This window comes from Lytechinus variegatus, chromosome 12 (assembly GCF_018143015.1).
Source record: "Lytechinus variegatus isolate NC3 chromosome 12, Lvar_3.0, whole genome shotgun sequence".
In the NCBI taxonomy this organism is placed as follows: Eukaryota; Metazoa; Echinodermata; class Echinoidea; order Temnopleuroida; family Toxopneustidae; genus Lytechinus; species Lytechinus variegatus.
In genome coordinates this window covers 16024719-16037806 of record NC_054751.1, presented here as the reverse complement: position 1 = coordinate 16037806, position 13088 = coordinate 16024719, and the positions used below count along the sequence as shown (strand labels likewise).

Here is a 13088-nt window from a genome sequence, read left to right as displayed (position 1 = left end):
CCTCATTCTAAATACCCATCAAGACCATTAAGAATCTAACAATGAACTTAACCCCCTTGGGGTTGCATGCTTTCCATTTTCTCACTTTTATATGGAATCATTCATTCTCGCTTCGCCTCTATGATTTTTCAGTCGACATGAGATTTTTTTCACCACGCATTTTTCGCCTATTCATCGAGTATTTATTCTATGTGCGGTCTGAAAAGGTAAATTATGGTCCTCTAAGGGGTGTGTGTTTGGTTGCCGAAACGCATATATGTGCAGTGTGGTGACGATCCGACTGGGCAGGGCAATACAGTCAGGACTAGTCAAGAGTGTGCGTGGGGTTACCCTCGGCAGCTCAGAAAAATCATTCTTGTTTCGTGAAGTTAGAACTGAATATATTTTGCCTAGTTGTATCTAAATAAGATATTGTGCATGAATATATCAACCCACAACGAGTCACCCGGTATTAATTGGAATTATTCACGCCCCAGTCTCGGACACAATCGAGGTAAGAGAATCGTCTGGGGGTGTTTCATGAAGCAGTTAGTCAGTGATTTTCACTGGTAAATTGTTCTTTACCAATCAGACGCAAGGATGTCGATAGCTTATAACAATAATGTTAGTGGAAATCACTGAATTTTTGTTCAATGAAACTGTACCCCTGTGTGATATGATAAGCCGATGAAGTCATATCGGGCTCGTTTGTAATAGATAAATGTCATATATTATTTACAGTGTGTATAACGTCACGATTAACGTATCGTATTTGATAATGATAGGTGCTAATACATGGTGATGTCATCAGTCATAGTGACGTAAGGCAGGACCACTATTCCATTTTCCCTAAGACATAAAATGGCTAAAATGTCATTTTTAAAGTTTTACTTCAAATTGTATTTTTCTTTCATGAGGACATAAAACAATATGCTGGAATATGTATTTAGGGTAAAACCACAAATCCATGATAATTATAAGTACATGACCTATGGGGAAAGTTGTACCTACCATTTGTCATAATTTACTTACCCAGTTGCCAATTTGAAATTTACGTAGTCTTAGGGATCCCAATCTTAGAACAGCCATGACTTTCTTACAGCTTGTCCGATTTCTTTAAAGCTTTCGCCAAAATATGTTGTACTAATTTTCCTCTCCCTCACACAACATTATTTTTTTTTAACCAAAGTTAGAGTCTCATATTAACGACGTTTAGGCTTTGCATTTGGTTAGCACGCATACGCTACTGATTGCACCGATTCCTATTGACTCCAAACAATTTCCAAGGTTGACGTTCTTGAAAAAGAAGGGTTTTGAAATCGGCTTATGATGTTGATACACTACCATGCCCTTTGAGGACAATGCTTGCTCTCAATCATGCAGAAACTGGTCTATTGGCGTCAGACAGTTAGAACCCGGGTTAGAACACTGCAGGCTTTTGACTAATATAGTCCAGTCACTTTACATCTCAATTCATATAGGTCACTGGCCATGAATCGTTTTCTGAAATTGGGATATCACAAAGATTTTCATAGGAAGTATGGACAATAAATTGTAGATTGCAGTACCATAATAATAATTTAAAGTATTTCTATTCAGACACGTACAAACTGGCGATGATAGATATTTGTAAATCCTGATTATGGTTTATCAAAATTATAAAAAACAAAACTGATCCAAGCAATAATGTTTGTGTCCGTTTTTAGCTGTTTGTTTGGGCGTTGTTGATTTTTTTTTTGGGGGGGGAGTAATTGATAATATGATAACTTAATTCTAAGAGCGAATTAATAAACTCTTATTACACTTTTTCGTATTGCCCGTCTATTTGAGGAGCAATGAGCAGAGTATGAGATACATACCTTCGCTAATGCCTTATTCATGCTTTCAAAATCTTCTTGTTCACGAAGAACCTATAAGGCCTTTAAAGAATCCCCCCTTCATATTGCAATATCAACAGTTCTTTTACTTCCATGTACGATATTCACGTAATGAGAGACTGTGTACCTAAATTTGTTTTCCAAATACTATCAATAATAACCGTTGTCATTTAAGCATTAAAGTCACGTGTGTGATGTAAATATGGAACGATGATATTAATGATCCCTAAACAAATAAATTTCATAGATAAAACCCTATTCAAATCAGTCGATGTGATATCTATTTGCCCCAGTAAAATCATTTTATTTCTCCATTGTATGAGTCAGAACCTATTTCAGTATTAGCTACTGGAATTTCATCGAGCTAATAAATTGATCATGTTTACCTTCCTACTGTTACACCCCATTACATCCACCACCCCTTCCAGTTATATTTGAAGACATTTTAATTTGCCAAATATGAATGTTCAAATATACAACACGCGAGTCATAGTACCCCATTATCCAGCTATGCAAAATGGTATGCACATTGATCAAACTCTAAATTTGATTAGTTTATACCTGTAATTACGTTTCTCTAACAAAAGGTTATGTGAGAAAACTGCTGTACCGCACCCGAAACCGACCGTGAATTTGAAGGTTGATTTTCATTTGTTCAATTTGGAGAAAGAATGGAACCTGATTTTGAAAATTGTATTGCGACTTAGGAGGAAATACCTGATGATCTGCCTACCAAGACAAAAGAACAATGGGCCATTTTCAGAAGAAAAGAGTCGTTTGCCTGTCATTGTCGCAACTACACTCTAAAGTTTTGAAGAAAAAAACACAGGTGGGCTTTTAAGGAAGTTTGCTGTTTATTTCGAAGGGAAATCTATTCTCTTTCAGTTTTTGCAAAAAATGAAATGGGTGATATCTCATGATTATCTTTTTCCCTTTGTGTATAAGCTACTTGAGTCAGTTTTTTTTATTTGTATATTGATTTTTTCTATTTCAATAATGATGTGAAGTTTGGTTCCACGATCCAAGCAAGATTCGAGTTTCGTTTTTTAAATGTTTGTTTGACGGCTTGAATAGTATTATCTGCATATGGATATAGAAATGTGCCTTTACTGACCTCTATAATCTCCATGGTTATTGATACTAAAATCAATATTCTATGTGTATTTATCATTGCTGAATATGATTTTCCTCCTGGGGTTGAATACATTCCAATTGCTCAAGAACGTATTATGTCAGTGAGAAAGCAAAGCGACCGAGCTGATCACGAGGGTGTGCAATGTATGCATAGTTGGATTGTGTAAAACGCGTAACAAAAATATACGTTTTTTCAAACATTTTTAGGGGCAGAATAGTTAGTCCTCCGCAACCCATACTCTATTGTTGTAGTCATTCGTCAAAGTTTCATGCTATTCATCCCCCGGGTCTTCAAAATTATATATCTTTCAATGTCTTCAAGCCTAGTCTTTTTAAAATCATAAATTCATTTATAAATAAAGAACATAAAGAAATTGACAAAAACTTCATTCAATTTGAAAGTGCGAATTAAAACAAGAACTTAAAACTTACATTCACTTCATCAGTTATAAAGATATAGGGGTAGTAATAATAGCAGGGCCCGCTGGGAGAACAGTTTTCAGAACTGAAGTGGCTTTACCTGGGTAAATAAACCTATATTAGTATTACTATTATTATTATTATCATTTTAATTCCCATGATGCTTATCTTCGACGTGGCATTTAAAATGCATTGATTCAGACCATTAGCATAACTGTTTAAAATTCACAGATTTTGGATTAGATACGTTTACGCTTGATCAGGCGCCATGACGATTTGACTGATTGCCTCTCCTTTGTTGTTTGGTTATAAATTCCTCTGTATTCATTTTTATTTTTCATTCCCTCACGAAAAGACATATCTGTAGAGACTATCTGTGGATTAGAACTATGGAAAGCAAACAAATGTCCACTTTCTAAATTACAGGGATTTAAAATGAATCCAAGAGGACTGTAGTTAGGCACCATTTGAATTTTGGATTTAGTTTTATTCCTAAAGATTAATTTTAAAATCTCAAATGATTTAAATTCAAATCCCTCCGGCTTTAAAAAGAAATTCTTCGGAGTAAAACTAAATCTAGAATTCGATTGGTCCCTAACTACAGTCCAATTGGACCATATGGAAGGTGGGGCGACCCCCATTTGATATTGTAGTGAAAAAATATAAAGGAAAGGTCGTTTAATTTTTTATTACCCCCTCCTATCATAATACCCTGACGCTGCCCCTGTTATGAATACATGATTTTCATATGTATGCAAGAAGAAATTAAGCTTTTAAGGTATTTATGTAAGGACTTTCCTTTGGGAAACCATGGGATTTAAAACTGCTAAGTCAAACCTCTTTATACGCACCCTTACGGACGCCCATTCACACATACGGACACCCGAACCCTCACATCTTACAAAAAAATCTCATACGCGCGTACACAGACATACAAAAACAGACCCACACACCTCTTACACATCATAACACACACACACATTTTTCTCATATTTTATAATAATTATGTTTTAAATTATAGACTTATATGATTTTTTGTATCGTTGTCACTTTATCAAATGAGATAATTTGGATTAATTTGTTTCATTACGATATGAAACATCAAGTTATGCTGTTTTCAATACCACATTCCATATTGTACGTGGAATCAGCCTGTGACTGATATTGATATACTCAAAGAAAATGATGATTAAATGCATGACCTGTAAAATAGCTACCAGGTTTTATGCGTCATTTTGCGATTGAAATTACTTTGTTTGCATACCATATCAGCTTTATCTGAAAGCGGTCGAAGCTTTGATAAATCTAGGAGTGAATTTATTTCCCTTGTTTTACTTCACAGTCGAGATAAGTGACAGGCCAGACAGGGCACAATTATTTTTTTTTCGAGTATTGAAGGTCTCTTTTATTATAACAGTTCTTTCTTTTTCTTACCTTTTCTTTATTTCAAATTTGAAAAATTGTTTGTATTTTTTTTCTTTGGGTGTCCAGCTAATCCGGCCTCGCCATACTCCCGTCTAATCATTTGGAATCCGATTTCGATGTTCAAAAATATAATGTTCATTTTTATTCTCTCTCCTATTTTCTCCCCCCTCCCCCTCCACCTATCCCGTTTCGTTGTACCCTTTCTGTCTCTCTCCCTCTCTCTCTCCCTCTCTCCTCCTCCCTCTCTCCGCCTCCTTCTCTTTCTCTCTCTCCCTTTATGCAGGTTTTCATGATACCCACGTTCTGTACACACAATACCACACGTTGCATATGAATGCACAAGCGAGTGTGAAGGTCGCACTACTGACATGAAAAATGGTAGTTTCTCTTTGATATTCCGTGAAAAACACTGAGCAATTTGGAGAAAGTAAAAGGATAAAGCCAAACGATGACTATTTAAAGTTTATACACTGTGGAAAAGGACTAACACTTCTTGTGTGAAGTGTGACAACATGCTGGTGATGCTTGAGGACTAAGTCGTTTGCTGCAAGTCCTGCTTGTAACTAGGAAATAGCCAACCAAGTTGGTGATCATCGAAAGGCTATTTCAAAAAGATCAAATTTATCAACAAATAAACGAGAATATAAATGGTCAAGTTTTACTTCCATTCATAAATTTCCCTAAGTAAAACCAAAAAGCTAGTGTTAAAAAGACATTTGATTTTCGCTGATTCAAGGAAAACCGATCACTTCTTGAAGATGGGTTCTTCATCGGTGCCTCTCGTCCTGTACATCTTCGTCAAGTCCAGCGTCCAGGACACCCGCCAGAGGATACACGAGAACGTACAGAACATTGCCACAGCGTTTCCAAAGGTGGACTTTCGTGTCCATCGGATGGGGTCAGACAGGGTCTTCGATGATATGTTAGATCTGTTCCTCAAGGGTCTCAGTGAGAGTGATATCTGCAGGCTACAGGGTATCATCGTCAACGGCTTTGGTCAGAACCCGACGGGTGCTCTGGGAGACAAGGAGTTCAGTGGTGCCTTCTTCAAGATGGTACTTCTTGCCATGTTGAGGAGAAGGTAGGTCCTTGATCCTCATTTAGCCCTCCCTCCCACCCCCAAAAAAGAAAAAGAAAAAAATAATCTGATTTCTTACTTTCTAGAATGTGTTCCCTTTTATGAATGGGAAAAGGATTTTGTCATAATTATCTATTCATATCATTTCTAATATATACACGTATATTTAAGGCGTAGACTCCTTAAGTAAAATGTTGAGTTTGTTTGGCTAATGTAAAGTTCGAAGTGTTTGAGGTTATCATAATAGGTCATGAGACAAACGGTGATAATCGTGGTTCATTGAAATAATTATACTTAGGGAATGTTACGATATGCTATTAATTCAAGCTTGAAGAATGAACCAGAGTCGATAATCCAGTTACGGTCGAAATAGGCCACCTATTTATTTTCAATGATTATTTTTTGCAAAACACCTATGCCAAGTTGATAAGTTATACAAAAACAAGGAGACCCAAAGTGATTTACCTATTATCTGTGTTGTTCACTCAACTTTTGATCAAAATATCTTATGGCATTGGGAGCTCTTGTTCATTTTCAAATTAAGAGTGTCATTGTCTATATGCACTCTACACGAAAAATATGTGCACAGTAATTTTACAGATGCGACCTATACGTTACACAGGGAGCACTTACACGAGTGCAACTTCGCACCCTTCAGCTCAAGAAGGTGCTTCCACCGCCGTAGCCAGAAGCATTTTTGTTGGGGGGGGTGTACCAGCTAAAATTTGCCAACTAAATTTGGTGTGACAGAGCCAACGTGAGCACAGGGGGAGCCTGATGGGGGATGTGCCCCCTACAATAATCACATGTAAAAAGATTTTGAATTTTTAGAATTGAATTAGTGGCATTTGGTGAATACTTTAAGGTAAATTATACAAAGATATTTGCACTGTAAAAATAAAATTTTGGATCAAAATAGAAAGGCTAGTGAGCCGTAGTTGCTAACTCGCAGTATAATGATTAACCCTAATGAGGTTACCGTGGGTCACGGCAGGGGGGGGGGCACTGGCAAAATTTTTGAGTCACTCGGTGAGCGTGCAAAGCGTGCTCAAGAGCCATGCACGTATAGGCTTATTGACCTTATAGAGACATTTCAAGGACTGTGCCATTAAACGGATATGTAATGTACCTCACTGAGCAAATGATGCGAGCGCGAAGCGCGAGCTGAAAATTTTTGATATTCAGACCTAAAAAGGGACATAATAGCAATTCTTCAAAAATAAAAATACTTATCTGTCTCGCTAAACAAACAATGCAAGTGCGAAGTGCGAGATGAAATTTTTGTATTTATTGACCCAAAACAGAGAAAGTTTAAAGACTATTTTTAGGAATCAAATAAAAGAATACTAATCTCACCATACTCATCTAATTTGAGTGCCGAGCGCTTGCAGATTTTGTCAGAAAACATAAAACACTTTTTGTAGTCATTGTAATCATGATTAAAATACGCATCTGACTAACCAAATATTGCGAGCGCGAAGTGCGAGCTGAAAATGTAGGTAATTCAGACCTGAAGAGAAGCATTTTAAGTCTTTTTTGTAGGAATTTACGAAGACCTTATCTATTTCGATAAAAAAATGATGCGAGCGCCAAGTGCGAGCTGAAAATTATGTATATATTGATCCTAAACAGGGACATTTTAAGGACTATTTCTTTTTTTTAGAATCCATTAAGAGTATACATATCTCACCACAGTCATCTAATGAATGCGAGTGCTAAGCGATTGCTGATTTTGTTAGAATCACATCCAAACACATGAAGAGTTTTTGTAGTCATAGTCATAGTATCCAAATAGTATCCAAGTCCTTTGGAAGTGCATAGAGAGACATTATTCATAATTTTGATATGCGCTATACAAGTACTCTTTATTATTATTATTACTAATCATGATTATAATACGCATCTCACTAGCGCAAAGTGCGAGCTGAAGATATAAGAAATTCAGATCTGAAGAGGGGCATTCTTAGGCTTGTTTGCAGGAATCTACTAAGACTATACGTTTTTCACTAATCAAATGATGCGAGCGCGAAGCGCGAGCTGAAAATTTTTGATATATAGATTAGAAAAAGAGACATTTTATGGACTGATTTTAGGAATTCATGAAGTTATAGGGTTAGGGTCAAATTATGAAAAAATAATGTAATATAACATAACATAATATGACATTATAATGTACAATAATTTCTTCTTTCCCACTACGTTTCTTTCTTCTCCCTCTTTTTCTCCGTTTTTTTTTTTTTGGGGGGGGGATCAGCCGATGGGGGAGAGAAGTAGACAAGTCTACAAGTTGTAGACTTGTCTTGATGAATTTGCCAACTGCAGAGTTACTAGATCTTTAAGTCTTGTGTTCGGGACATGGACTTGGCCCGGGACTTGGATTTGCCAACTGGCATGACTGGTTGTCTTTACTCTATAAGTCGTAACCTTCTTCGAAGTTAGTACCCCTATTTTTCTTTCCTTTTCTTTCTTTCTTTCGTTCTTTCTTTCTTTCTTTCTCTCCCCTCTCTCCTTTCTTTTTTCTCTTCCTTTCTTTCCCTCTTTCTTTTTCTCCCCTATCCTCCATTTTGCCGACTGGTACATGATTTTGCCGATTGCCATGAATGTTGGGGGGGGTGTCACACCCCCCATACCCCCCTCTAGCTACGGCCCTGCTTCCACCACTCCACTAGAGATGTACAAAGTTAAAAGTTTTATTTATATTGCTTTAAATGTCTCATATATCATGTATATGGCCGGGGATATTACTCCGGTGCATCAATGGATATACATACGTTGTGTATAATATTCGGGAGTTTAAAAGTAGAGAGATCGAGGGACAATGTCCACACTCTTTTTTGCGTTGACGGGACAAAAGGAGAACTCGTCCGCCTTTGTTGGTAGGGTCAATACAAATATTGCCAATCTGTGAAATCCGATTTGAATCGACAATCGTTTCTTCCGTCCGTGTCTGATTTAAAGTGGATTTGGAGTGGATTAGCAAACAGTCTTGGGAATACTGACATTATAATGCTCTCTATATTCAATTCTTCTTAATATACTCTTGTGTGTTATGTGCATTGTAAAGAATCTTGAAGTGGATGGAAGTGGGAAAATGGATGTTTACACGAAGAGGCAGAATGCAGGCCTTCTTTCTTACCATTTGAAATATTATTGATTTTGACCCAAAGATGTTCAACAAAATTATTCCGTAAAAGATATACATTCGTTTGCTGGTTTAAACACAATGACATGTAAAAAATGTTAATTTGGATAAGATTCTCAAGATAGTGTATGTCTGTCTCTCTCTCTTTCTTGTTTCGTACACATTCTCGATTTCTCTATAATAGAATTTCACACCCCCTTATGGTGTTGGACTACCCATTCCAACACTAAACGACTTCTGCACCATCTTCCATCCTTTTTTTCCTTGTAGAAAAAAAAATGGAACCCATTTATCCATATCGTGTATATTCCATTTCTTGTAACGCATGAATCCACCCTTTGAAGCACAACATGCATGGCTCCTTCCGAGAATTTCCACCAATGTGTTACCTGTATTCGCTTCAAGAAAGGAATATTATTATTCGCCAAATTCTTGACGGGTATTGTTACAAATAAAACTTTCATTTCATATTTCACATGTGGGTTGATGCACAAACCGTGATAGTCATAAAAGTGGAAAAAAATCAATATTGAAAATCGTCATAAAACACAATTCGCAACTATTTTCAAATATGATTTGATTTGAATAAGAATTTGAAATAATCTACGGGTCATTTAATCGTAAATTTGCATGTTTTTGACACACATCACTGTTGTTGATATTTCGATAAATGAAAAAATATGTATTGGTAAAAAAAAAATACATACAAATTACAAAATAAATTATGGCATGAGTTCTCTAAGACAAAAAAGAAAAAAAAATAGATAACACAAAACTCTTAAAAATCATTTACGTGAAAACAAGGTGCACTCACAGCTCCAATTCGTTCAACTTTGGGTTAATGTTGATGCTCGAACTCTAAAACTTCACTGTACATGTTGCACACGTATGAACGCTTTCATTCTTACAGTGTTATTGGAAAATACACGGGGCGGCGCCAGGGTTCTTTGATTAGAGGACAAGATCGCATCATTTTCTCCCCATCTCAACTATAAGAATCATAGGGCGGGGGTAATATAAAGCGGCCTATAGATCGGCTCTATCTGGTATTTCATTCTTCTTTCTTCGTTCTTACTTTTTCTGTCTCCCAGAAAAAACGGAGGGGCGCTCACACCCATACCCACACAACTGTAGCACCGCCCCTGCAAATCAGTATTGACATGACGCGAAATGTCCAATATTTGCTTTAGACAAGAATGCTGCGAGTAAAGTGCAAAGTTTACATTATTTAAAGTCAGGAGGACGGTTATTGTTTCCGAAGTTTGAAAAGGAATTTTGTCATATACCAGTCAATGTCAGGTCACCTATGATGATGAGTCTATAACAATAGCCATATTTATATTTCTTTATTATGACAGCAGTGTGACGAACTGATTTTGTTACCGTGCATATAGAGACCACCACCTCAGCCGTGTATAGTGACTGTACCGAATTGTGATAGGCTTAGATTTACATGCTGTTATGAAACATAAGTCATTACGATATTCAGCCGTACTTTACTTCTCATTTTCCCTTTCCATTTCTTTCTTTTCTTTTCATTTCTTTCTTTCTTTCTTTCTTTTTTTTTTTGGGGGGGGGGGGTTGGGGTGGACATTTTGTTAGGGCAAGTGCTCCAGAAGCCCCCCATACATATATGACGAGTTTGAGAATATCGTAAAATACGTCGTTTGATGATGTGTTTTCATGGTTAGCCCTTCCTGTTGGGTCACTCTTTTACAAAAGAAGCTTTTGTACTTCTTATATGATGATGATTAAAGGCCAACACTTGGACAATTGGACATGCTATAAAAGACATCACCAAGGTCTTTTTAAAATCTTTGCTATCGCTTTGTATTGAGGATATCGACCTTGTAAGTCTTTTTATACTTTTTTGTATTTTCTATTTTCTAAGTTGCTCCTCGACTCATTGCTTTCAATACACCACAGACTATTCTATTCACTATATCGTAAAACCACCGACAAGGGTGGGGTGATAATCGTAAATGGCTTAACTGACTGACGAAAGTTTAATCCTCTTCCGAAGAAAAAAAAAAGAAATCAGAATGTATGCTCGGCCATACAGGTGATTTTTGGCCTTTTCAGACGGTAAAATATCGCAATTTGAATGATGATTCCAGTGAAAAATAAGGCTGATGAGTGATGACGGATATTTAGCGCGTGTGAAACCAAACGAGAACATGATTAGAATCACATACGCTAATCACACACGATTACAATAGCAATCATCATTATAATGATGATTCAAGATTCACGTGTGAAAAGGCACATTGACTCCAGACCGACAGTTTCTGTTACGTTATTATGAACGAAATTCATCATCGATGGTTTTGGAGTTAGTTTTGTTGGTGTTACTGAGCATTAAGAACCGCCAAACATTATGCTGGCTTGTATTGTTCAAGCTCAAATTAAAAGTTTAATGCAATACAACAATCCGATTGTCCGTTTTATAAATACAATAAGTTACCCTTTTATTTTAGTTTATTTTTCGTTAATTTTGACCCTCAAGTTTATTTTTTGAATTCAACGACTTAACGATATTTTGATAATGTCAAGTTAGAAAAACACAAATAAACTGAATATAAAGGTATTCGTAGTTCAGTCTTGATGCAATGAATTTACGTAATGACTACCCTGTCTATATCTCGGGCAGTGGCGTACCTACATGTAAGTCGACATGTATACGTTGACTTAACATGATAAAAATATCTCTCCATCTCGTCGAGTAAAATGCAATTAAGAAGCTTATTAGATACAATAAATTGCCTGACCTCGCTTAAAACATGTTTTTTTTTTCAATTTTGTAAAGATTCTCCCACCTTGTTTTCACTCATCCTCCCAGATCGAATTCTTCACAGCGGATTGCCGTGGTGTGTGCGCAGAGTTTCAGCCACACCTTCACCCAGCACGCCGACTCCATCCCTGCACAAACCTCCGAAGTCTTCCAGCTCATCCCGTTGACCACCAGCTACCAGCCTTACCAAGTCAAAACCGATTCGATGCCACGACCGAACGGATTATCCGTCGACATCCAGAAATTGGTTGGTCACGTGTTCCAGTCCCCCTGCGCGAACGTCTTCCAACGGCACAACGAAACGATGCACGGAGTTAGCTCGATTGTGAGGAGCGACCACTTCTAAATAAAGCTTTGATTTTTTTATCTGTATTGATAGTTGCAAGCAAGTTATTTTTCTACAGTTAAATGTCTTAATGAGGCTATGTGTGACTTATATACATGTCTAGAGCCCGAGCTGGCTTTGTCGCTAACTTGATTACACTCGGTCACACCGCGACATAAGCCTACATCGGCATTTGCCTGACATAGCAATTATACGTCATGTTGCCTTTCCACCAACCATACAGTCTCAAACCGATCTTGTGTTTTACGTTTTTCTCGAATGATACACCATCGGTCGGTTTGGATCGGTTTGTGCATAGACCTACTAGGTCCATCGTTTGTGTGACATTACTGGTATGTTCGTTTTGAACACACAATACAAAGCATCATGACTTTCTGGCTATGCTAACTAACCGTGACTTAATATAGGTGAAAAAGACGAATGGCGGAAGAACGTATGGGCCCGTATTCTGAAGTAGGGTTTAACTTAAACTCAGGTTAAGTTGTGGTTTAAGTATGGACAGCCAATTGCTACATAAATCACTATCGGTAGAGATATAATATTTCAGCTCATTTGGTTCTCAAATCTGTCATAATTGTCTAGGAAGTATATATAGATTATAGTCTTTACCATCGATGAATCAGGAAAGAGCACAGTAAACATAAGAAACGTACAATTTAATAAAAAAATGATAGTTTTGGCTTCCCATACTTAAACCACAACTTTAAACCTGAGTCTCAGTTAAACCTGACTTCAGAATACGGGGCCCATGGTCTTTGACCTTGGGTAAAAGGCATCTCTGAATCGCATCATCTCCTAACTTGTCTCTGTAAATCAAACCATAAATAGTCTTATTTTCAAATTTATTTCAATGGATCTATTTCCTTGACTTCTTTTCTAGGCATTGTTGGGACTAC

The 13088-nt window shown here is 37.0% G+C and overlaps 1 protein-coding gene across 1 annotated transcript; it reads left to right on the top strand.

Annotated features, from left to right (window-relative positions):
- The first annotated feature begins 247 nt into the window (after positions 1-247).
- Positions 248-12616, top strand: LOC121425352. Its single transcript, XM_041621379.1, has 3 exons — positions 248-493; positions 5119-5916; positions 11895-12616. Exons 2-3 carry the CDS (start codon positions 5594-5596, stop codon positions 12190-12192), a joined length of 621 nt encoding a protein of 206 aa, XP_041477313.1. The 5' UTR covers positions 248-493; positions 5119-5593; the 3' UTR covers positions 12193-12616.
- The last annotated feature ends 472 nt before the right edge of the window (positions 12617-13088 follow it).

What these genes read in the sequence shown, in the direction of transcription:
- LOC121425352 (XM_041621379.1), top strand. Translation starts at nt 5,594, where the DNA reads ATGGGTTCTTCATCGGTGCCTCTCGTCCTGTACATCTTCGTCAAGTCC. An exon ending in CTTGCCATGTTGAGGAGAAG is followed by an intron (nt 5,917 to 11,894) that starts GTAGGTCCTTGA and finishes TCATCCTCCCAG; the next exon opens with ATCGAATTCTTCACAGCGGA.